Here is a 22,418-nt window from a genome sequence, read left to right on the forward strand (position 1 = left end):
ATTTGTTTCACAGATTTTCCCAGGCGTCTGCTGTATGCAGAAACAAGGCGATTTTCAATAAGGGGAAAAAAAAAAAAAAAAAAAAAAAAGAAAAGAAAAAACGGAACTGCGAGGGAAGACCCGCTCGCTGTTTCGTTTCCATGCGCGGGTGAGGAGCGCAGGGCGCAGCTTTTTCCCGTGGCAGGGCGGAGGAAGCGCCACCTCCAGGGGCTGCCGCTGCCGCTTGATTTTTGGGGCATAAAACCCAGGCGGGCAGGGCCACCCCCCCACCCGCCCATCCGATAGCAGCCCCCTTTCTGGGCGGTATTTCCCCCCGTCAGGCTGCAGGGCAGGGGGGCGGTGGTTAACGGCCGCCCAACGGCCGCCTAACGGTCTGAGCATGCGCAGCGGCGGCGCCGTCCTTGTGGAGGCGGCGGCGGGCGGTGCCGCCATGGTGCTGCTGCCCTTCGCGTGCCGCGGGGAGGTGGTGAGGGGCTTCGGCAGGGGCTCCCGCCAGCTGGGCGTCCCCACCGGTGAGGGGCTCTTCTCCTGGCAGCTTTATTTTCTTTTATTTATTTATTTATTTATTTATTTATTTTCTTTTCGCTCTGTTCCCCCTTCTCTGTGTTGTTTAGAGCCGTGTGCCTTCCGTTGTTGAGGCAGTCCCTAGCCGAAACCGCTTTAAAATCCGCTTGAAGCCTTGCACGGAGAGCTGGAGCTAAGCGTGAAGGGAGTTAGCTGGGATAGCGGTTAGGGGAGAGTCTTAGTTCCATTCGCTTCAGTCAGGATAAAAAAAAAAAAAAAAAAGTAATTTTCTAAGCGAAAAACCCCAGTTGTCGATAACCTAAAAGGCAGCTGGAAATTTTTGACAGGTGACTAAAGTCATAAAATACATGCAAACAAGTTAAGTTACTTACTAGAAAAATAATTACGCATAAATAATTCTAAGATGCTACTTGAGCGTGTAGAAGAAACTTGATTCATTTATCTTTGACCATTTTATAGTAGTGATATTTCTAATAGTGGAATGCATTCATAATGGCTATTTTAGTTTTATTTTAACTGTAGAGTAGAATGGATATAACAATAAAATAGGAGCTATACTGACTGGTAGTGGTACAGGGACTACATTTTATGAAGTCATTTTATCATTTATAATTTGCAAGTGGCACGTTATATCACAATCATCATCCTCGGCACTCTGTTTGCATGTAGCAGGTTGGCAGAGCTTGACTTTCAAGCGCTTGAGAATTCTGTCATGCTCTTGATTCACATAAACGTATATTTTCTAAAATTCTTGCAGCTAACTTTTCTGATCAAGTAGTCGAAAGCTTTCCATCCGATATCCCTACTGGTGTATACTATGGATGGGCCTCCGTTGGAAATGGAGATGTGCATAAAATGGTTTTGAGCATAGGATGGAATCCTTTCTATAAGAATATTAAGAAATCAGTGGTAAGAATTTTGCTTTGTGGCGGTACTTTAATTATAATAAAGGAACCAGATGTTGACTTTGAATAAGATGAGCAGAATTTGGTCCATAAACGAGCCTTAGAAATTCTGTTTGATATTAGGAATGTATTTGGTATCCATCTCATATATTTGTATTCTGAAAAGGAAGTAGTCTCAGATAAATAAATTTGTTGTATGTTGTGTCTTCCACCATTACTTAAATTCTTCTGAAATGGATTTTTATTTCCAAATTGGTGGTTGCTTATTGTTTTCATAGCTAGATAAACGTAAGCTTAATACAGTATCAAATTTAATGGTTATGAGAATCTTAGAATGAGCTAGGAAATATTAATATATTTTCCTCTTCAATCCATCCGCATTTTAAATAAGAAATTTGGGGTCATCTTAATTTGTAGTGGTTTTTCATTAATATTTCTCTTAAATGGTAGAATACATAGATTTGCTATAGCTTAATATACAGAGTCAAGGTCCAGAAGTAGTAACAGGATGGAATTAAAATCCTGAACTGTGCCATCTGTGGTGTTCTTGTGCTTTTCCTGAGTCTTGCAGAATTTACTTTTAATTGCTAATACTTGGAAGCAATTTTGTTTCTATGTGAATCTGTGCTTTACTGCCCTCACTCCTTTTATAATTTTAACATTCAGTTCCTTTAACAACTAGTCCTTTAACAACTAGGCTTTCTTTAAACAATTTCAACCAAATTCATTACAGTTATTTGGAATCATCAGTCGAATGATCAAACAAATGTAAATGTTTCTGATATGTGGCTTTCAAAGCCTTATCTCCGTGATAAGGGATCAAATGTTTTTCCTGAGTGTTTTTGTTTTTTAACATTCTGTTACTAAGTGAATAACTTTTCTTAAATGCTATACAAAGTATAACTCTTCCTCCTAATATAATCAAAGTCTCTAGCCTGTTTATCTTGCATTATATGTGTTAGACTATCTCAGTTTTCCTGATGATGTGTGGGAGAATTTGAATTAAAGATGTTAGGTGAACATCCTTGCAACAAGGGGAAAAACTCAGTTCTCCATGATAACTGCCAACGTATTTCTCCTTTTTTTAGGAAACTCACATTATCCATAATTTCAAAGAAGACTTTTATGGAGAAATTCTTAGTGTAGTCATTATTGGATATATTCGATCAGAAAAAAACTTTAACTCTTTAGGTCAGTATTACAAGTTTCTATTAAGCTATTTCTCGTATTCTAGCATATTGAAAGTACTGTGCTATCATTCTCTCTCTTGTCTTCAGAGTCAGCTGTTTTATGCCTTAATCTTTAACGTTTCAGTAAAATATTTTTCATAAGCTGAATCTGCTAATATATCCATTGAATGTATATAATTTAAAAAACAAATTAAATTCAATTAAGAAACAAAGCCACAATTGTATCAATACTTGTGTGCAATGACTGTATGACTCGAGCCTAATAACCATGTGGTCTTGCCGGTTGTCTGAGGTTTAATTCTAAAGTGATGTGGCTGTCATAAAAACATTGGTCTAACATGTCCATTCCTTTTTAAAATGGTTCATGAAATTCTGACTTTTTTTTTACTAAAATGCCCTGAAACAATGAAAGAGTAGTGCTTGGAGCACTGAAAAGTTAAAAAGTCAAAACTAAAGCATTTTTAAAAACAAAGATAACGTTGCCTTTCCAACTTCGTAGTAATAATTATGTATTGCCTCTGATTATTTTCTGTTGTTCTGTGGTGCACCTTATTTTCACTTTCTATTCTATATTCAGAATCCAGATCAGCTTTTAAATATTGTTACTATGTTTGTTTTTTGTTTATTTTTTTTTTTTTCTCCCCCAGAGGCACTCATTTCAGCAATTAAAGAAGACATTGAAGTGGCAAAAAGACAACTAGGTTTACCAGAACATCTTAAACTCAAAGACAATTTCTTTCATCTGCTAGAAGAGAAAATAGTAAACCACTGAGGAAAAAACTTTTTCTTCTCTCATGGACCTCTTTTCTTTGCCTGGCCATGGATCATTTGATATATGACGTAGACCTGTACTAGGTCTTCCTAGGATGAAGTTAATTTTCTTTGTAACAACTTGTATGGTGCTGTGTTTTTGATTTGTGACCTAACGCACTAATGTTTTATCTGTTCCGGAACAGTGTTTACACAGCGTCAAGGCCTTCTGTTTCTCACTCTGCCCTGTCAGTGCATCCACTGGGGCTGCGCAAGAAGCCGTGAGGGGACACAACCAGGGAGATGATGCAAACTAACCAAAGAGATATTGCATACCATGCCGTGTTGTGCTCTAGCATAAAATGGAGGGAGGTAGGATAGCCATCTTTTTCTTGGGTACTGGCTGGACATTGGTCTACCCGTGGGAGGCAGTGAGTGATTAACTTTGCATCATTTCATTTCTTTTTCTTATTCCACTTCTTTCCTTATTAAATTGTCTTGACCCATGAGTTTTCTTGCTTTTGCTTCTCCTTTCCTCCTCCTCTTTGCACTTACAGGAGTGGGTGGAACTGAGCAAGTGTCTATATGGTATTTAGCTGCCTGTTGGGGTTAGCCCACAACTGCCTGTTTGGGTGATTCTGATCAGACCTGAACACTAAAACCACACAAGATTTAAGTTTTCTTGTGTTGAATGGTCACTGATCTAGTTGTGCAAAAGGAGAAGGTTATTGTGGTAGGTCCTTATAGATAAATTGTTAACCCATTATTACAAGTCATTTAGAGATCTTAGTCCATGTGGAGTGTGACCAGAGTTAATTACCTCTACTGCCCCTAAGGTGTGAAGAGTTAAAAACATCAAAGAAGATTGTCAGTTTTCACATAAAGAATATTACTTTTAATTTGTTTCCCAAATTTGTATCTGGCTTTTAGCTAGCAGCTTAGGAATATGTAATATTGAGACAAATGTTGACTTCTTGTATCTGAAGCCATTGATTCTATAACAGTAACAAGAATGATTCATAATTGTTCTTATTTTTTGATATGCTATACATATATCTGTCATAGTTGAAATTATTTATTGTAGCCTTAATTGAAATAGAGGAAATCTTTGTTACTCACTGAGTTACTGGAATGTGAAATAAAAGCTTCTGCCTAGTTAAATGTACATGTGGCAATGCATGACATGCTTAGTTTTCTTATGAGGAAGTGTTTCATTAAGGTTCAGAGAATGAATGACAGGGAGAAAGTTGATTTATGTCAAAGGTTTCAGGCTCAAAGGGTAAAGAACCAGTTTAACAATATTTCTAAGGCAGGGAAGGTAACCAAAAGCAACTGCATTTTAGTTGCTGCTGGCAGCTACTTTAGATAAGAACCCTTGGGTTCATTATACTGACAATGATACGGTGGGCTTAAAAGTTGAGGTTAGAATGTAAGGCATAGGAAAGTCCTTTCAACCCTCTACACTAATTGCAGGTAAAATCCTAACTTTTCACTGTAGATCAGTGATCAGTGAAAGTCTTTGGAGATTTGTAGACTACTGTATGAACATTTCAGAAGGTACTCAGTATTTATTACAAGTCATGGTGGCCTTTCCCACTCTAAAATGTTTGCACAAGCAAGTGCAGGGTATGTTGTCAAAATTAACTAACTTGGAAAAGATCTGTTAACGCATACTTGAAAGTGTACTGTGTATTTGGAAGCCTGTACTTCTAAATCTACTTCCCCACTCTCTAGCACAACTTTCTGAATTTCTTCCTTGTCCCACCTCACTTTGAATTTCAATCCAACATTTCAGAGAGCTTGGATGAAGTAGACTGAGGAATTCTCTGCTAGAACCCTGTCAGCATGCCAGGGTTCTAGTTCCACTTAATAGTACTTACATTTCAGCCAGTATTCTAGGATATTTTTGGAAAAGGCCTTGAGCAAGTCAAAGAATCGTTATAGCTGTGTAGGACTTACACAGAAGCTTCATTATTAAAAGGAATTGCTCATCAGTCCTGCTGATGGCAAGATAGAAGGGACACACCTCTTGAGGGAGGAAAGAATGATTTCCATAAAAGCACTTACTGCAATAAACAAAACAGCATTTTGGCCTATGTTGCTAAGGTTGTTTATAAATTTAACTCTCCAAAGACACTGACAATTTTGTCTTAGCTGTTGCCTGGACGTTTTCAGCACACTTTAACCTTCTTAGGAGGAAAACGTTAAAAACAAACAAACAAAAAAACCTGCTGTCAGAAATGCTTTTATTAAAAAACAAAACAAAACACAACAACGTAGATTTACTGTATTGCATGTTGGAATTCTCTGTAAGAATTGTCTTGAAAGTGATAGTTTTTTTTTTTTTTTTTTTTCCATTTTAAAATATAGATGTGATAGGGGAGAATTTTTTTTCCACGTGTAAGAAGAGATTCTTGAGTTGGTAATTATGCTAAGGTCTTATTTTATGTTTTACTTTCTGAAGAAACAAATAGTAGCCATGCTAATCAATGAAATGTGTTGTCAACGTAAAGAATAAATCTTTATTCACTGTAGTGTTACAGCTAAGCTCATAGCTGCCTTTAATTTATTTTTTTTGCCACTGATTTTTTGTTTATTGTGGAAAGCCTGGTGCCTTAAGCTGGTTGTCTTAGTAACACTATTCTGTAAGTGCTAATGAGTGCTACTGTACAAAATTCATTTCATCGTTTGCTTTCGGAACAGCTGTGCTTGATAGAGAGCAGTACCTAAAGAAAAGTTTGAGAAACTTAAGTTGCTTGTAGCTCTCACTTAAAGTATGAAGATTGTTAACAGTAAACTAATAAACTGGTCTTTGCACATTTGTGTTCATGTTTGAGAAAATGTAATTGTATTCATTTGGTTGAATGTATATATCCATGCATTATTTAAGATCAAATACTGTATTCCTGTTCATTACATGATCTCCAGTACTGTATAAGCTTTATGAAGGGTTATATTTTTCCACTGTGTGCAAATAACTATTTAAATTTGTTGTAGCACTGTACTGTTAATAAAAGAATGTAATTAAGAACCTTGTAATGCTGCTTATCACAGATGTTCTGATTGATTGTATTGTGATGCAAATAATTTCTGCATATTCTTTAGCATATACTGAAAGAGGTGCAGAGTTCTTTCATTATGCTCCTTAAATTTCTTGCAGAGTCAAAGGGGGAAAAATGTTTGTCTTGCTTATAGACTTGCTGCTACAGTATTTGTTTGAGATGTTTGCAGTTTTATATATAAAGGTAATACATGAGCACCAAGTGAAACATAAGGATCACTGAAATTGTTGGAGTTCAAGCAATACAAGTATTTCTGTATCTTCAAATACTTTAAAAAAAAAAAAAACTATATTTTTTTTTCCCCTACATTTTAAATTGATTGTTGCCTCCTGAAGTCTATTCCTGTTGTGAAATTGAGTTGGTAATCTGGGAATGTCAGTATCAGAAGTTTTTTCAAATGCACATGTGAGATAATGGTCTTACTTGGATAACTATGGCATTAAACAGCCTGAGGGTCTAACAGCCTAAAAACCCTAGGCTTAGCAGATGTTAAATTGGACCATGCCTTTGTGTTTTGAAAAAAATAAGGGAGCAAAGTCTGGAATAGTTGATCATATAGGCTTCTTGTATAGCTTGTATATTTTGAATTGTGAATTTGAGATCCTTGAAACAGGTATGAAGCCTGTATTCAGTTGGTAACTTTTTTACTTTGAGAGATTCCCTGTGTATATGGTATGACTTTGTCTAAAACTAATTGAAAATGAATTAAAAAATCATATTTATGTACTTACTTTAAGCTATAAAAGGTAAATATTGTGTTAAAATTATTACTAATGTGAATAACATGCATTTTCTATAACTGTTACACAAATGTTGTAAACATAGAATGTCAAACACTTTTCCAGATGAATACAGTGAATTAATTCAAATGCTAGGAAGTATCATTAGTAGCGTTCCTGCTAGAGAGTGGTACTTGTGCGTTCTTATTTACTGATTTTTTTTGCAAGCTCTTTTGCCACATCTGTGTTGATAAATTGTACTGAGCCAAAGGAGATGAGAAGTTAAAGATGTGTCTCATAACTCTAGTTAAATACAGTAATCACAAAACTGCAGTAGGTGAACTTTGAAAGTTTTCCCCAAGAGGCACTGTACTACTTTGATGTCTTAGATACCTTGATATGTTGATAACCTTGGTATCCTTAGAAGCTCTTTTTAAAGGACTATATGCAGCAAATAGCTTTTTGAATTCTTATTTTGCCTTCAGCAATTCTTAGAAATAGTTTATTCAACTTCTGATCTGTAAGAATCACTGCTGTGGTTTATAATAAAGGTTATTGCTAGTATTGCTGTTAAACATTTTTTCTGTTTAAGGAGGCTTCTGACAAAAACTTGGCTCCTATGATGTGTTTCTGTGCCTTGCCTAGCACAGTTAGGTGTCATAGTCCTCTGGAAGTCCTTGTAAGCGTGATTGCCTAAAAGGTTAAACCGATGGGAACAAGTGTCCAGAAATTATTTAAACTAGCTAAAATTAAAGTGTCTGAAAACAACCCCTCTTTTTTTGTGTGTGTTCTTTATCTAGGACTTAACAGAGGTATGTCCGCAGAACACTGTAAACTCAAAATAGATCTGTCTTTACCCTTTCTTTCAAAATTTAAAACTGCTTGGTTCCTTTAGAAGTCAGATGGAAAGAGTTGTGTCCTATTCTTATGTTCTTGTTCACTTGTTTAAACATTTATTTGGGTCAGGGCAAAAGTCCATCTGCTATAGTTGAAACCTCTATCTTACACATTAATCTGTCTCTGGTCTCTTGGGGAGACTTCTTCTCATGCTGTTATGCTGTTAGTATTTAGACCTTTATTTAACCTCTGTGTGACATCCCTGCATTCCCATGAGAAAATAATGTAATGTGTTATGGGTATGCCATAAGGATTGCTTTTTGGATTAGATGGAGAGGAGTTTTCAGTGTAGTTTGGTATTTGTCAGGGGTTATGCTGTTCTACCAGCTCTGTGTCTTGACCGGAGGCATGGATTTAAGTCCTTAAGCACCTACATTCAGGTTTTTGTTTAGTACCTGAGCAATGTAATTTCAAAGCATTCAGTTGTTGTAGTCATTTTCTGGAACTGAAGTTTGAGATTAAAAATATCAAATTGCCTTCATAATTATTTTCTAATAAACGTGGTCTACATAGTTTTTTTGTTATTTATTTATTTTTGGATCAGAGTATCCAAGTGCTCAATGTGTTTTTCCGCAAAATTTTTCTGAGGTTTGCGGTTGGCTTGCTTTCCCATAGTGCTTTTGTAGGTAAGTAATTAACAAAGTGCCCTTAAACTGTTTGAATATTTGTTCCTCATCAGGAGCATCGTGTTACTCAAAGTTCATTAAGATGTTATGGTGAGATGAAAAATCTATAGTTAGTACTGGTCTATTCTGCCTCCTGCCCACAACCCAACTTCTAACAGTTACTTATGTGATTCAGTTTCTTATTTTGATTTCTATCTTTAGCTCAAAATTCCAGTCTGAGTCTTCAGCCAGTTGTGCAATTGTCATGTAAGACCCAGGAGTAAATGTGTGGTATACCATGAAAATGTAGTCTGGTCAGGAAATAGCCTGTAGAGGAAGGAGTCCTGGGACCCAAGATACTTGAACTCCTCCAATGCACTTGCCTTCACTTCCTTTCTAGCAAAAAATCAGGATGAAGTCATGGAAGAGAAAACTTTTTTCTATTTATGTGTGGAAAGAACGCTGGTAACATACACCTTCCTTTGAAATCAAATTGCTGGATTACATGAGGGGTAAGTGGGTTGTAAAACTATATAGGGGATAGGATCTTTACAAGATCTTGTGGAAAGAGCTTTACTACTGATAGAGTAATGAGAAATAGTTGCCTAGCAGAAAGGCAAATAAAATACAAGTAATCAGAGAAGAGTGAAGGACTTCAGAAACTCAATGGATAAATGAGAAGGGCAAAAGAGGTACAGAAACCAAAGGCCTTGAGAAGGAAAGAAGGCTTGAGAAGCAAGAAAGAGAGAAGTTTAATTGAAGATAACAGGAATTGAGGTGGATTAAAAGAAAATTAATCAGGGAAAAGTTGAGTGAAAAATATCCTGTAGCAGGTTTGTGTTTTGAACTATATTAGTAAGAAAAATGTTCTAAGAGGAACTCTGGTGGGTGGAGGAGAACATAGCAGAAAGAGCTGTCTTTGTGGTGTATTTGTATTTTTAACCATTCAGGACAATTTTAAATAAATGAAACTGCTCATAAAAATGATAGAGATGTTACTGAGATCCTATGCAAAAAAAAGCTTGCTATATCTAGCAGAGTGATTTAAAAGTGCTCAGATATAGTTAGGTTTAAGCCTTTGAAACATGATGGGGAAAGTTCAGATATTCAAAGCAAATTCCTACAATTGTAAATCATACATATATAATATATATACATATATATATATGAAATCATATATATATGATTTACATATAAATCATTATAAATCATTATTATAAATCATAATTATAATTAACATAAATCATTAATAATGACTAATAAAATCATTAATAATATAAATAATTATAAATCAATAATAGCAGCATAATCCAAACAAGTTAATCCAAACAAGTGTAGAGAGCAGGATTAAATTAAAGGATTAAAAAGTTTTTCTTTTAATATGACCTTTCAGTCTGATTTTTCACTTTTTACCTTTTCTTTTTCCTTCAGAATTTCTCCAGAGAAAGTGACAAATAAGATGCATCTTTCTAAAGTACCTTACTGTTGTAGAGCTTTTGATAAATAAAAATCCTTTTTTGGAGGGCCTTTGTGAAAGGACATGACTTTGAATGCCTTTCTCTTACTGAAGGTGCACTGATTAAAAGATTAAATTCAAAGTGGTGACAATAGACTTGTCCTTAGAACCTTGAACTTAGAAATGGAAAGATCCTGGTGTCTTTAGAAATACCTTATACAAAAAATACCTCTTAGATATCAATCCATAATAATCAAGTATTCTCACACAATTCATTTGTAGACACTAACTGTAATTGATTTACAGGTCTGGAGCTAATTCTTATTGGAAGTCTAAAGGAGCTCAGAGAGAGCAACTTGACAAATAACAGCATTTTCAAGATGGTTTTGTGCAAATAATTTATTCTTTCACAGTAAAGGGCCATGAAAAGCATCCTTTTCTTTACTACAATGCATTGCATTTCTGTAGTGATTGAAAAAAGGATCACATTGCTGTGTTCCTTTAAATTACATTTCTAAATAAGTACAAATTATCCCCTTTGACATCGTCTGACCATCCTTGAGGCATTTACAGCAGAAATGGAAAAGTTGCTTGAATAAACAGTTTAAATCTCTTGTAGCTGAGAAGGTAGTTGAAAGACAGAAGGAATCCTATTTTGTCTGTGCTTATAGGCAATATTTCCCTTTGCAGTAAACCAAGAAGCCTGCATGTACAATAAAAGATTATTTAACAAACACTCTAATAAGGATTAATCAGAGGTTGATATATAAAATATTTCAGTTTTTTTTTTTTTTCCTCATACAAACTGGGACTGCAGTGAAGTTACCTGTAGTAGTCACAATTGCAGGTCTTAAAAATCATGTTATAGATGCACAATTTCACTGGGAAATATGTTCCAAGATTATAAGGAGAAATGTGTTGGCTTTGAGCAGCGCAGATGTACCAGATGATATCAGTGAAGAGAATCTGGCTAAAATGAGGAAACTTGCATATGCTATTACAAATTGCTACACAACTATAATCACAATGTAGTAAACTACTGGCACCCTACCACAGTGACATTTGTCATGTAGTTAAATAAAACTATCTTATTTATATCTGCACATTTTTAGTAGAGAGTGGCAAAGTTTGCAGAAAGTGTGTATGCACAGTTTGGTTGGGTGTTTGTGTTTGTTGTGATGCACACACATACACATCGGGAAAGGATTTGCTGTCCATGCAAATGCACGTAAATGTAATTTCCTCACCAGCCTACATCTGGAGTGTTACTTAAAAGCCTAACAAGGATTTCTGTAAAGCTTCAGGAAAAAATGTTTTTAGAAATCACTCTGCTCTCACAATAATTGTAAGCTACAGTCTTAAGATCAGCATGAAAAGAAGTAACTAAACATACTTAACTAAAATGCTGTAATTTAATAGGAAAAGCAGAAGAGCAGACCAGAAAAACTCTAAGTTAGTAGAGAGTTATCTAAATGAATAACTTTCATCATCATATTCAAGCTCATCTTCTTCATTGTCCTCCAAAAGTCCATATCGAAATCTATGATACACTGTGCCATCCTGGCCCATATATACGATATCATCTTCATCATCATCTTCAACATCTCTATCCCTGTACTCAATCACTTGATCTTCCTGATAGCTTGTGGTCTCGCGGTAGTTGCTCATGTAGGAAGGAAGGACTTTGGAGTGATTTGTCAGCTTCTCATACCCACCTTTCTCGACAGCATGTCTTTTGGATTTTGATTTTCTCAAAATGACTACAATGGCTCCAATGACAAGAAGAAGCAAAATTGAGGTAATGACAAAGAAAGAGGTTTTGCTTTTGCTTGCAGGTGGTTGAGTGGTCCGCAATACACAATCATCTGACAACAGCAATAAAATAAAAAAGAGTAAATGAAGTTGTGTGTATACATGTGTAACAGGGGGTGGGGTTGAGTATCTTTTTTAAAAGACCCAGTACAACATTAAGGCCTGCTTACATTTTAAAATGTGTTTGGCTAAATACCTTACCTTTTCAGTACCTCAATTACGTTCTTCTAGCTGTGATGGTATGAGGAGGTAAGCAAGGCTCTTGGGACAGCTACAATTCTTTATTAGATTAGGAGTAACCAGAAAGAAACAGAAATGCTAATAGGCACACAAACACAAACCTACTCCCTAAGCCTAGGCAAGAAACATAGCACACCCCTATTGTATTTATGCTTTTTAACTTTCTGGCTGCTAGGATAATTTAATGACAAGTTGTGTGCTTTGAGTGTTTTTCAAAATTGTATCAGTTTGGTCTAATAAAAACATTTTTTTCCAACCTACAGGTTGTCCCTTGTATGAAATGCTGTAGCTATTTAGAAGTCAACGGTGTGATTTTGACATGACGAGCTTAGAATGGGTCCATATTGTTTGCTATCCACTGAAGGAAGCATGTCCCAGTCAACTGCTTTATGCCTGGCCATTTGGCACAATACATGTAGGTGAGAGGAACTCCCATGTCAGTTGCAATTAATGTTATTTGGGTAAAGCATTTCTATTCTAGTGATGGAGCAGTACAAATACACCAGGTACTTGCAGCTCAGCAGTGCATTTTTGCTGTTTTCCACTTTTCATTTCTAAGCGTCAGTCTAAATTTTTTTCCATTTCTAAATGTCCAAATTAAGCACACGAGCAGCTCAGCTGCCCTTTGGGATGGTCTTACCTTGCGTTTCACTGCAGTCACAGCACTCCAGGATGGGTTCTGGGTCGGGGTCCCTGCAGCAGGGCAGGCAGCGGCCTTCCTCGAGGTAGAGCTGCGCACCGGCTGGGCAGACGGTGCAGTTGAGAGGCCCGGGTCCCTTGCACTCTGTGCATGTGCTGTCACAGCTCTCACACTTGGGGTTATCCTCCTTCAGACACAGAACACAAGGAACATGCCTTTCTTTTCAGCTGCCTCAGACCTCACCTGACAGGTCTGTGCTGTCACTCACTGTCTGGGTGGTCACGTCTGGACACCAGGGGTGTCAATTGTAAAATTGAGTAGGGAGTAGGAAAATTGACGTTTGGTTCCTACCTCCTAGGTTCTCAGTGATCTGCTTGTAGGGAGGGGGAATAAAGTGTTGTAGGAGCTTAGTTAGGGATCTGACCTAGCTAGAGAGCTATCTAAAATTCATTTGAACTATAAGCTTTCTGGTCAGAATGTATTTTTGTTTTGCTAGACCCATACTGGCAGGTTTATGGTTCTTTGGCACTAATGCATTTAAAATAGCCTTCAAGAACATATTCAAGAACATAATTAAAAGTAACTGAGATGTGAGAAACCAGACAAAATATCTGGGGGGATGAGAGGTGGGGAATGATGAGAGAATAAATTCCTTTTGCAGCATGCGAAGGAGCAGAAATAAGAAGTAAAGCTGGGTGACAAATTTTTAGCAAAGCAAATTTTTATTAGATTGTGTTGGTTTTGTTTAACAGAAATGTCTTAGATTCAGAAACTCTTCTCAAATTCCAGAGAGGCTTTTGGGAGCCTCCATGTACAAAGACAACTGGAGCTTGTCACTGTCATATCTACTTCTCAGTAAGCTCTGAGGTCAGGTAATTCAGGGCTTCCAGTGTTTGCATTTCCTGGCCTACTGGGAAAAATTATCTGTTTTTCTGTCTTGGAGCCAGGATCACATACTCAGTATGAGGATCTGGAAACACCAATAACCTTTCATCAGTCTTGATCTCTGCTTGCAGCAGAGGGCTGCTTGTTCTGAATCTAAGAGCTTGGAAAAGATGTGGGGTCATAGCAGTTGGTCTGGAGAGTCAAAGCCCTTTCAAAAACTGTGGACCTCTGTGGTCTTCAGCTGTTAGGCTGTTTTTTCAGGTTCACAGTTATGCAGCAGTTCTGCTACAGGAAATTTCAGGCCAAAGACTTCAGAGTATGCAGCATCCTAGGCCAGCTGGCTTGCCATGCTGCTATATTCATGAATAAACAACTCTGGGAGGTAGTTGGTGTAGAAGCCTGAAGCAGGAGTGCCCAGACTTGTGGCACAGACTCAGACCTAGCTGTGGTCCTACTCTGCTCAACATACAGGTCTGTCAACTTCAGCCTCTCTTTTCACTAGAGATTTCTACTAGCATTGTTGTCAATCAGGAATGTGATGTGATTTCGTACAAACAAAGCAGCAGAAAACACCAGGGAAGTCTCAGTAATACTTGAAGAAAATAAATGCCCTGTTACAAATGTAGCTGATTTTGTTCACATAGCTTTGGTATCATCTTTGCCAAAGTAGTGTCTTCGTATTTACTGGTAGAGAATTACTCTATGGTAGAGAGAGACCAAAAGAGAAACAATACTTCCCCTATCAACAGAAGAAAAAAGTAAGCATATTTAAAGACAAGAAGCCTTGAAAAGTTAGGGAAGAACATTCTCTTTTTGTGTTGTGTTCAGAAGTTGAAGTTCAGCATGCTAATCGCAGGAAACAATGCCTACAAACATTACCTCTTGTCCTGACACATCTTCGACTTTGTAGCTACCTACAAAACAGTCTGAGTTGCACATTCCACCTAACAAACTGTAGCTCCACACACAAGATGTGCAGCTGAATGCTTCCTTCCCTAGAAAGGAAAATGAACCAACAGTATTAGACCAGGAAATATTGTCATCTATCTTCATTTAAAAAATATTCTCACCACCACCACCAACAAAGAAAAGGGACACTTGTCATCTTCAAGAATCAGCAGTAGGGAGTACAGTTTGAAGAAGCTGGTATTAAAATGCTATTAAAGAGCTTAGACCTAGTGCTTGAAGTGTATTTTTCTTTCGTGTTTTGATATTCATGAAAAGATGACTAGGATATAGCTTTACTAAGATGTAGTTTTACAGGGAAGCTCAGGTGCTCAGTAGGATCAATTAGATCAGTGTTCTAAAGTAAAGTTGTGGGAAACCTTAGCCAAATGTTCCTTGCAAAACCAGTAAGTATTTGGCCTACTAGTTAGCCTTTTTCAAACCACAATGAATCAAAGTACATTTATGTTTAAATAGCAAAATAATTTTTTTAGTTGTGTAGGAAAAAAGTTCTTCACTAGGTGCAAAGAGATCATCACATGCACTTTGTGTGTCTTCTGGAAGTCTTTTTGAAAGCAGATGCTGCCTGTAGTGTTTCTGTGAAACATTGAAGTGAATGTTTTTTCATATGTTAAGATTCACATATTAAAATGCATCTGTCCAGTTCCCTGCAACTAAATGTTTTCTGCCACTGTCTGAAAGGAAGAAAATGTAAATGCTAGTACTTCTTGTCAGCAGAAGCTAAACAGGTGAAGTTAGCAACCTTCCATGACCCAGCAAATTTACTATGTGTGTTTGTTTTGTTTTGTTTTCCTGACCAATGCAGAGTTTACCCACATGGTCTTGAGAAACAAGAGACACTGTATTACTTTTTTGCCTGTATCTCAGCATTGCAGATACATTTCAGAACATCTAATATTTGTTGTTTAGAATGATAGGCTTGTTTTTTTTTTTTTTTTTTTTTTTTTTTTTATCTTAGTGTCTCTTTAATTACAACAGAAATTCTCTTCCATAACATTTATCATGAATAAAGTAAAAATCAATGACTGAAAGTAGTCTGGAAATTAAAGTGACAATATTTTTGTCCCAAGTCTGAGCCAAACTATTTCTGTTATTTGTTATAATGTTGTTATGCAGTTACGCTTTGATAGTTCTTGAAGATGGCTTCAGTCTTGGAATGATTTCCACAATTTTAAATATTGTTATGTTGCAATTAGCCATCTGTGCTATCCAATTGATCCACTATCCAAAACTATTTTGATATGTTGCAGTATGGTGTAGTCTGAGCTGCAGAGTGGCACATGCTAGCTGTCATCAGATGACACTCATGTACAGTAGTACAACAAATGGGTCCAACGAGATTAATGCTGCCCTGTTCTGAATCTGATGCAGTATAATTTAGGGAAGAGACTGAATGTGTAAGTGTGTCACAGAGCAAAACAGATGGTCTCCCAAAGTAAAGTTTGAAAAATACTTAACCATATTAAAAACAGCAGACATCACACTGCTTTTTTTCCACCCTAAAGATATGCTTTATGGCCTTATTCTTATTTTAAGTGTTGCTAGCTTTTGATTTTTTTTTCTCTTTCCTTTACAGTCTGTAAAGGTCTGTGGTTAGATTTAAATTCTTTCACAGAGTAACACGTAGCAGGTTAACTCAAAGAGTGAGATATTATTCAGTGTTTGTGCAAGAAACAGGGAGGGCCTAGCTCTGTATGCAACAGAGCCTTTTTATTTTGAAGTGGATGAGCATCTTTGAGAGAGGCCTGGCTGACTTAATACTTATTTACTGCTGTTGGTTTGTTTCCCGTTGCTGGGGACTCAGTCCCAGCCCTCCCGTTGTGTGTCTGCTTTCACACTTGCACTCTGTGCGTGCAGGCAGCCCTGTGGGGAGCTTGGTTGGATTCATATCCTTGCTTTGATCTCAGTCAATCAATGCTTTAAAGGTAATGTGGCAGCATGGAATCTCCAACAAAGTGAGTGACCCTGGGGTCTGGGGGAAGCTGGCAGCCCCTGCAGAGGGCTTGCCACCCTCTGCAGCTACTGAGATCATTGATGTGTTGGTAGGGCTATGCATGGCATGCCTCTGCATGACATGTTTCCAAATCTTGGAGCAGAAGGAGAAAAAGAAAAGGGATGGCAGGTGCCTTGACAATCCTTGACAGTGGTTTTGATAATCCCTTTTTTGTCAAAACTGAGTATGTGTTTTTACCTTCACAAGTTCGACAGAATGGGTGGCATCTTTCACAGACATTGTCATCCTTGTTTTCATAGTAATATTCAGGACAAGAGCTAACACATTGGTTCTTGGACCGCAACAGGTAGAAATATGTATCACAGAAAAGGCAGTCTGTCTGTTGAGGCCCCATACACTCCTTACAGCCCTTGTGGCATCGCTCACATGATCCAGTGGAGTTTTGTGCAAAATATCTGAAACAGATCAGACAGATCAACTCAACAAACAGGCTTAGCCAGACGATACCAACAGAGGATCAGTTGGTTCACTGAAGCTATGCAGTCAAAGGAAAAAGAGGAATAGCTGCACTGTGGCTGTGTTGAGATGGTCATTACAGACTTCAAATTTAGTGGGATAATAACTGAATTTAACAGCCAGCATGATTGTACTTACCGCAGAACAAAATGGACCTGAGCCACAAATCATAACTCCATGTTCTAGGTTTGAATTTTTGTGACATAACCACAAGAGCTCGAAGTATTCACATTTTTAAATTAAATGAATTCATATTAATGAAGTTACTACCTAGAATTTTGAGTCCTCAGTTAAAAGGTGTTTTAATCATTGTTTTTATTATGATCTATTAAGTGTTTACTTAATGCAAAAGTAATCTCATCCAGGTTAAGTGGAGCCTGCAAGCATGCCTGAAGCAAGTTGCACTTACTCTGCTCAAGCTGACTTGAGGGGATAATTTAGCATATTTATTCTGCTTCACACTGTTCTGTATAACCTCAGAGTATCCTCAGAGTGTGAGAATGCCCACATCAGATCATGCTGTTCCCAATTTAGTAACAAATTTTCTAGTTTTAAGCTGTGAGGGGATGCTTTCTACCACCTCTATACTGGAATAACATAAGAAATTTTCACCCAGAAATGTAATTCAATTCTGTGTGACTCTAAAATAGAATAGGGCAGAATGATCTCATTTCTCCAAGTACTCTCTGTGATGTAGCTCTTAGCTAAAGATCTAGGACCTTACCCTGATGGACATTGGTTTACACATCCTTTTCCTTGTCTGTACCAGCCTGGTTTGCAGGAAAGGCACTGTGAGCTGTGCTTTCCATTGCAGGTAGCACAGGCACTGTGGCATGGGGAACACCATCCCTCGTCACTGTCAGCATAATATCCATCTGGGCATGTTTCAACACAGGTTGTATCTGCACAAAGAGGAATGCAAAATATCAGGTCATATTCAACATTTGCTGGTATGAATTAACTTACAGCTCTGCTAGAGCAAACTCTCTAGCAAGACATGCTGTTGGCGCTTATATGAGAGCAAAAAATAAAGGGGACATTGGGACATTGTAACATTTTTTTGTTCTTCTAAACCTTGTCAGTTCGTCCTCATTTCTGTGCTTTGTGTAAATTAGCAGGCTCTTCAGAACAGAAAATTACTTATCTTTAGGCAAGATAAATGCATAATCATAATAATGAACAGCTGTGATTTTGTTCAGAATATGAAAAAGGAGAAATAATAGCGAAGAAACTTACTATTGGCATAACCATTTTTTTTCGATTTTTTTTTTTTCCACTCTTAAGTGTCAGACTAATTGAATTCTGTGTATATGATTAATCTGATGGTAACTCTGAGATTTAATGACATTTGTTCATTGGTCTTTACACCTGTGTGTAACTGCTGCTTTGTGTTATGGGAATAAATGCCTCCAATACTGCCAAATGTACCAGGCACATCTCATTGTTTCACTGAGGTACCAGAGCATCATTAGCAGGATAGAAATCTGGGATGAGAAGTTAGGGCTGATTCAAACAAATGCAAGTGCACTATGCTAAGAGAGATGTGATTACTCATTGTCTAACTTCTCTTCATAATTTTGCTTCTTAGGTTATAAGTGGGCAAAGACACGCTCTTTCTTTCTTTCTTTCTTTCTTTCTTTCTTTCTTTCTTTCTTTCTTTCTTTCTTTCTTTCTTTCTTTCTTTCTTTCTTTCTTTCTTTCTTTCTTTCCTCTTCCTTCCTTCCTTCCTTCCTTCCTCCCTTCCTTCCTTCCTTCCTTCCTTCCTTCCTTCCTTCCTTCCTTCCTTCCTTCCTTCCTTCCTTCCTTCCTTCCTTCCTTCCTTCCTTCCTTCCTTCCTCCCTTCCTCCCTTCCTCCCTTCCTCCCTTCCTCCCTTCCTCCCTTCCTCCCTTCCTCCCTTCCTCCCTTCCTCCCTTCCTCCCTTCCTCCCTTCCTCCCTTCCTCCCTTCCTCCCTTCCTCCCTTCCTCCCTTCCTCCCTTCCTCCCTTCCTTCCTTCCTTCCTTCCTTCCTTCCTTCCTTCCTTCCTTCCTTCCTTCCTTCCTTCCTTCCTTCCTTCCTTCCTTCCTTCCTTCCTTCCTTCCCTCCTTCCCTCCTTCCCTCCTTCCCTCCTTCCCTCCTTCCTTCCTTCCTTCCTTCCTTCCTTCCTTCCTTCCTTCCTTCCTTCCTTCCTTCCTTCCTTCCTTCCTTCCTTCCTTCTTTCCTTCCTTCCTTCCTTGTCTCTTTCCGTCTTTCTGTCTTTCATCTTTGTACACTCTACATTGTTTATTTACATATTTCCATTGTAAATGTCATTACGATGGAACTATTGATAACTATATTTATCAACAGTAATCATATAAAACTGCTGAGTGTGTACATATGAAAACAGGTCTGACACAAGACCTCAGAAATTTAAGAATGCAAAATCTGCATCAGATTAGACTCAAACAGCTTAGAGTCATCTTCACTTCAAGCTTTCTTTAGATTTTTCCTGCATGAAATATCATTTTGATTTTTTTTTTTCTTTTTTAAATATGAAAAGAAGTGAAGTTTAAATTCTGGTATCTTATGCTTTTTACCAATCTGTTCCTGAAACAATACAGTCTTTTCCCCCAAACTCAGAAAAGGAAAGTAGTTTTGTATCTCAGCCATCCACTAGAGACTGTTCTAGTGATCCAGGGACAAATTTTTATCAGTTCTGTTTAATTATTTCTTTGCTCATCAGGTATCTGCAGGGATTAAACAAGCCAACATGAAAATTGTTAGCTTACAAAAAAAAAAAAAAAAAGTTATAAATTTGTTCCTCTAGACTTTTTAATTTCATTCTAGGAAGCAAGAGTGACAGTAAATATGGAGTGAATAAAAAAAAAAAAAAAAAAAGTTTTGTTGAACCATGGACTTTGCTGCTACTTAGACTTCCTTTGCCCCAGTGAGTGGCAGATACCAGAATGACAATTTTTCCCAGTCTCTTGAAGAGTTTCCAGGTAGCCCTGTAAAACTAGTTGTCACTGCACAAGTCATCTACTTGTCAAGTCAACTTTGAAATGTGTAGATTGTCTGAAGCTGTCCTACATATTTCATGAATGTGATGGAAACTTGATTATTTCATGTTCTTCATGTAGAATGAAGTCTAGAAGGAGGATCAAGACACTTACTGAGAAGGTAGCGGTTATTTGCACAGCCAAGACACTGGTGTTCTGTTGGTCCTGAGCAACGAAAGCATTTCTTATGACAAAGCTTGCAGGTCTGAGTTTTCTGGTCATAGTATTCAGTATGAGAACAGTATCCAGGTGCCACACAGTGCCCGTTGTGGCTCAGGATCAGGCCATTTCTGCAAGTAAGGCAGGCAGCAGAAGATGAACAAGTCTGGCATGTCCTATTGCATGCTGGAAGGAACAAACAGTAGGAAAGTCATCATTTCTTGTTACATTTTCAAATTATGATTTCAACTTCAAGTTTGCAAGGAACATCCTTCATCTGAGGGTGAGAGGCTGAGGGAAATTAAGAGAAACATCTGCTCCTATATAGTCAAACCATTTATCATTTTCAGACTTATGCAGACAGTTCCTCAGGTTTCCTTTTGCACTGGCACTGCTTTTGCTGAACAGTGATTTGCAACTTACTGCCTCCTACTATACTCAGTATTTTACCAGAATAGTTGATTAGTTGCTGGTAACATTGAACACACCTGGCTTTGATATCTCTGTCTCTGGATTTTATCTTATTTTTACTTTACCTTTTTTGCTGATTTTCTAAGCTGTTTTTTTTTTGTTTGTTTGTTTGTTTGTTTTTTTTTTTTTTTTTTTTTTTTTTTTTTTTTCCCTGCCTTGCTATTCTCTCAATTTTCAGGACACTGACAGCCATAGCCATCACTCTCAGGTCCTGTAGGAATCTTTAGCCAGTTTACTTGTATCTCAGTGCCATTCTGGAGAAAACAACAGCTGCCAACCTTGACAATCTTCTGTCTCTTTTTCATAATAAGTCCCTTCGGGACAGGCCTTAAAACACATGCCACCGTAGAGGACAAAGTAACTGATGGCACACTCAGTACAGTCATCTGCGTCTGGTCCATCACAATCCTTGCAGTCTTCATGGCAGGGAAAGCAGTGTTTGTCTTCAGCATAGAATTGGGAAGGGCAGTCCTCCACACACTTCCCTTCATGCAGGAGGAACTCATCCATGCATTCTACAGAGAACAACAAACATCAGGTAAGAAAAAGGGCAGCTAGTTCTGACTTCAGTAGGTGAAGGAGTGAAGAAATCCTAGGAAACCCCAAACCCTGCAGTGCATGTCACAACAGGAGATAAGTGGACAGTTTGGGAAGGTAGTTCTTTCTCTTCTAACTCTTCCCCTCCAACTAGATATGTTTCATTAGAGAAGTTTCATTCTTCACCATGAGTAGTCATTTGTAAAAATGGCAGAGATTTAATGTTCGACCAAACTGGGAAAGAAACATTCTTATTTCACTGTGATGTATGTATGTATGTAAGTATTTAGGCACAGATACACTAAATCAGCATCAAAAAAATATAAATCTCTGACAGACAACAGGAACAAGGAAAGCGATGTGAAACAAATTTATTATTTTCTTTCCCTTTTTTTTTCTTCTTCTTACAGATAACTTTGTTGGGTCTGTGTTTCTATCAGTCTGCTTCTAGACAGATCTAGATAGATTTAAGCCAAGTCACAAACAGTTGTTTGTAATACCTTTGCACATTTCACTGTGAATGCACTCCTGGCACATTTCAGGACAGTGTTTACAGATTCCATCATAGGCAAAATGTCTCTCTGAACAGGTAGATTTACATTCCCACTGCTCCAGAAGCAAAGGACTTTCACAGGACTGACACTTTATGGCATTTCCCATGCATGTCTTACAGGATTCACTGCATTTCTTGCAAGTCCCAGAATCATTAAAGTATCCCCTATTGAGTGAAAACAATCACAAAACAAAGTGTTGGTCAGTGTACATTTATCAAACAGTCCAGGCTGTAATAATCGTAAGCATATGTGAGACTATGTGACATTCCCAGCACACTCATTTCAGTGGATCAGACAGGTTTCTCAAGCCAGTTGCCTGTTCTCTACTTGATTACATCCCCTATGACTGCAAGCAGAAAACATGCATGTTAGTACCATGAAGGGAGGCCTTCCCTTCATTTTGTACCTAATCTAAGGGATGCTGGACTTCCTTTCCCACTGTTTTCTTGGTTTGCCCCAAGAAAAAAACAAACAAAATATTAAGACCAAAATGTTAGAAGATACAGTAAGAAGCTAGTTTGTGCTTTTAGGTGATTGTTAATCCATATATATACAG

General features: G+C 37.6%; 2 protein-coding genes across 2 annotated transcripts in view; one reads left to right on the plus strand and one right to left on the minus strand.

The window, feature by feature from the left end:
* Positions 1–409: 409 nt before the first annotated feature.
* On the plus strand, positions 410–5,626 carry RFK (riboflavin kinase). The gene is made up of 4 exons (XM_032205853.1): positions 410–512; positions 1,283–1,434; positions 2,519–2,621; positions 3,268–5,626. The coding sequence occupies exons 1-4, from the start codon at positions 431–433 to the stop codon at positions 3,390–3,392; spliced, it is 462 nt and encodes a 153-aa protein (XP_032061744.1). The 5' UTR covers positions 410–430; the 3' UTR covers positions 3,393–5,626.
* Positions 5,627–11,573: 5,947 nt separating this feature from the next.
* Positions 11,574–22,418, minus strand: part of PCSK5 (proprotein convertase subtilisin/kexin type 5) — a 252,991-nt gene continuing 242,146 nt past the window's right edge. Inside the window, exons 30-37 of the mRNA XM_032205587.1 lie at positions 21,809–22,026; positions 21,050–21,286; positions 20,256–20,486; positions 17,847–18,024; positions 16,844–17,061; positions 14,566–14,681; positions 12,802–12,988; positions 11,574–11,974 (exon numbers count right to left, since the gene is read on the minus strand). Of these exons, the coding sequence (XP_032061478.1) occupies positions 11,574–11,974; positions 12,802–12,988; positions 14,566–14,681; positions 16,844–17,061; positions 17,847–18,024; positions 20,256–20,486; positions 21,050–21,286; positions 21,809–22,026 (1,786 nt within the window). The remainder of the gene's footprint in view (positions 11,975–12,801; positions 12,989–14,565; positions 14,682–16,843; positions 17,062–17,846; positions 18,025–20,255; positions 20,487–21,049; positions 21,287–21,808; positions 22,027–22,418) is intronic.

Source organism: Aythya fuligula, chromosome Z (assembly GCF_009819795.1).
Source record: "Aythya fuligula isolate bAytFul2 chromosome Z, bAytFul2.pri, whole genome shotgun sequence".
NCBI classification, from domain to species: domain Eukaryota; kingdom Metazoa; phylum Chordata; class Aves; order Anseriformes; family Anatidae; genus Aythya; species Aythya fuligula.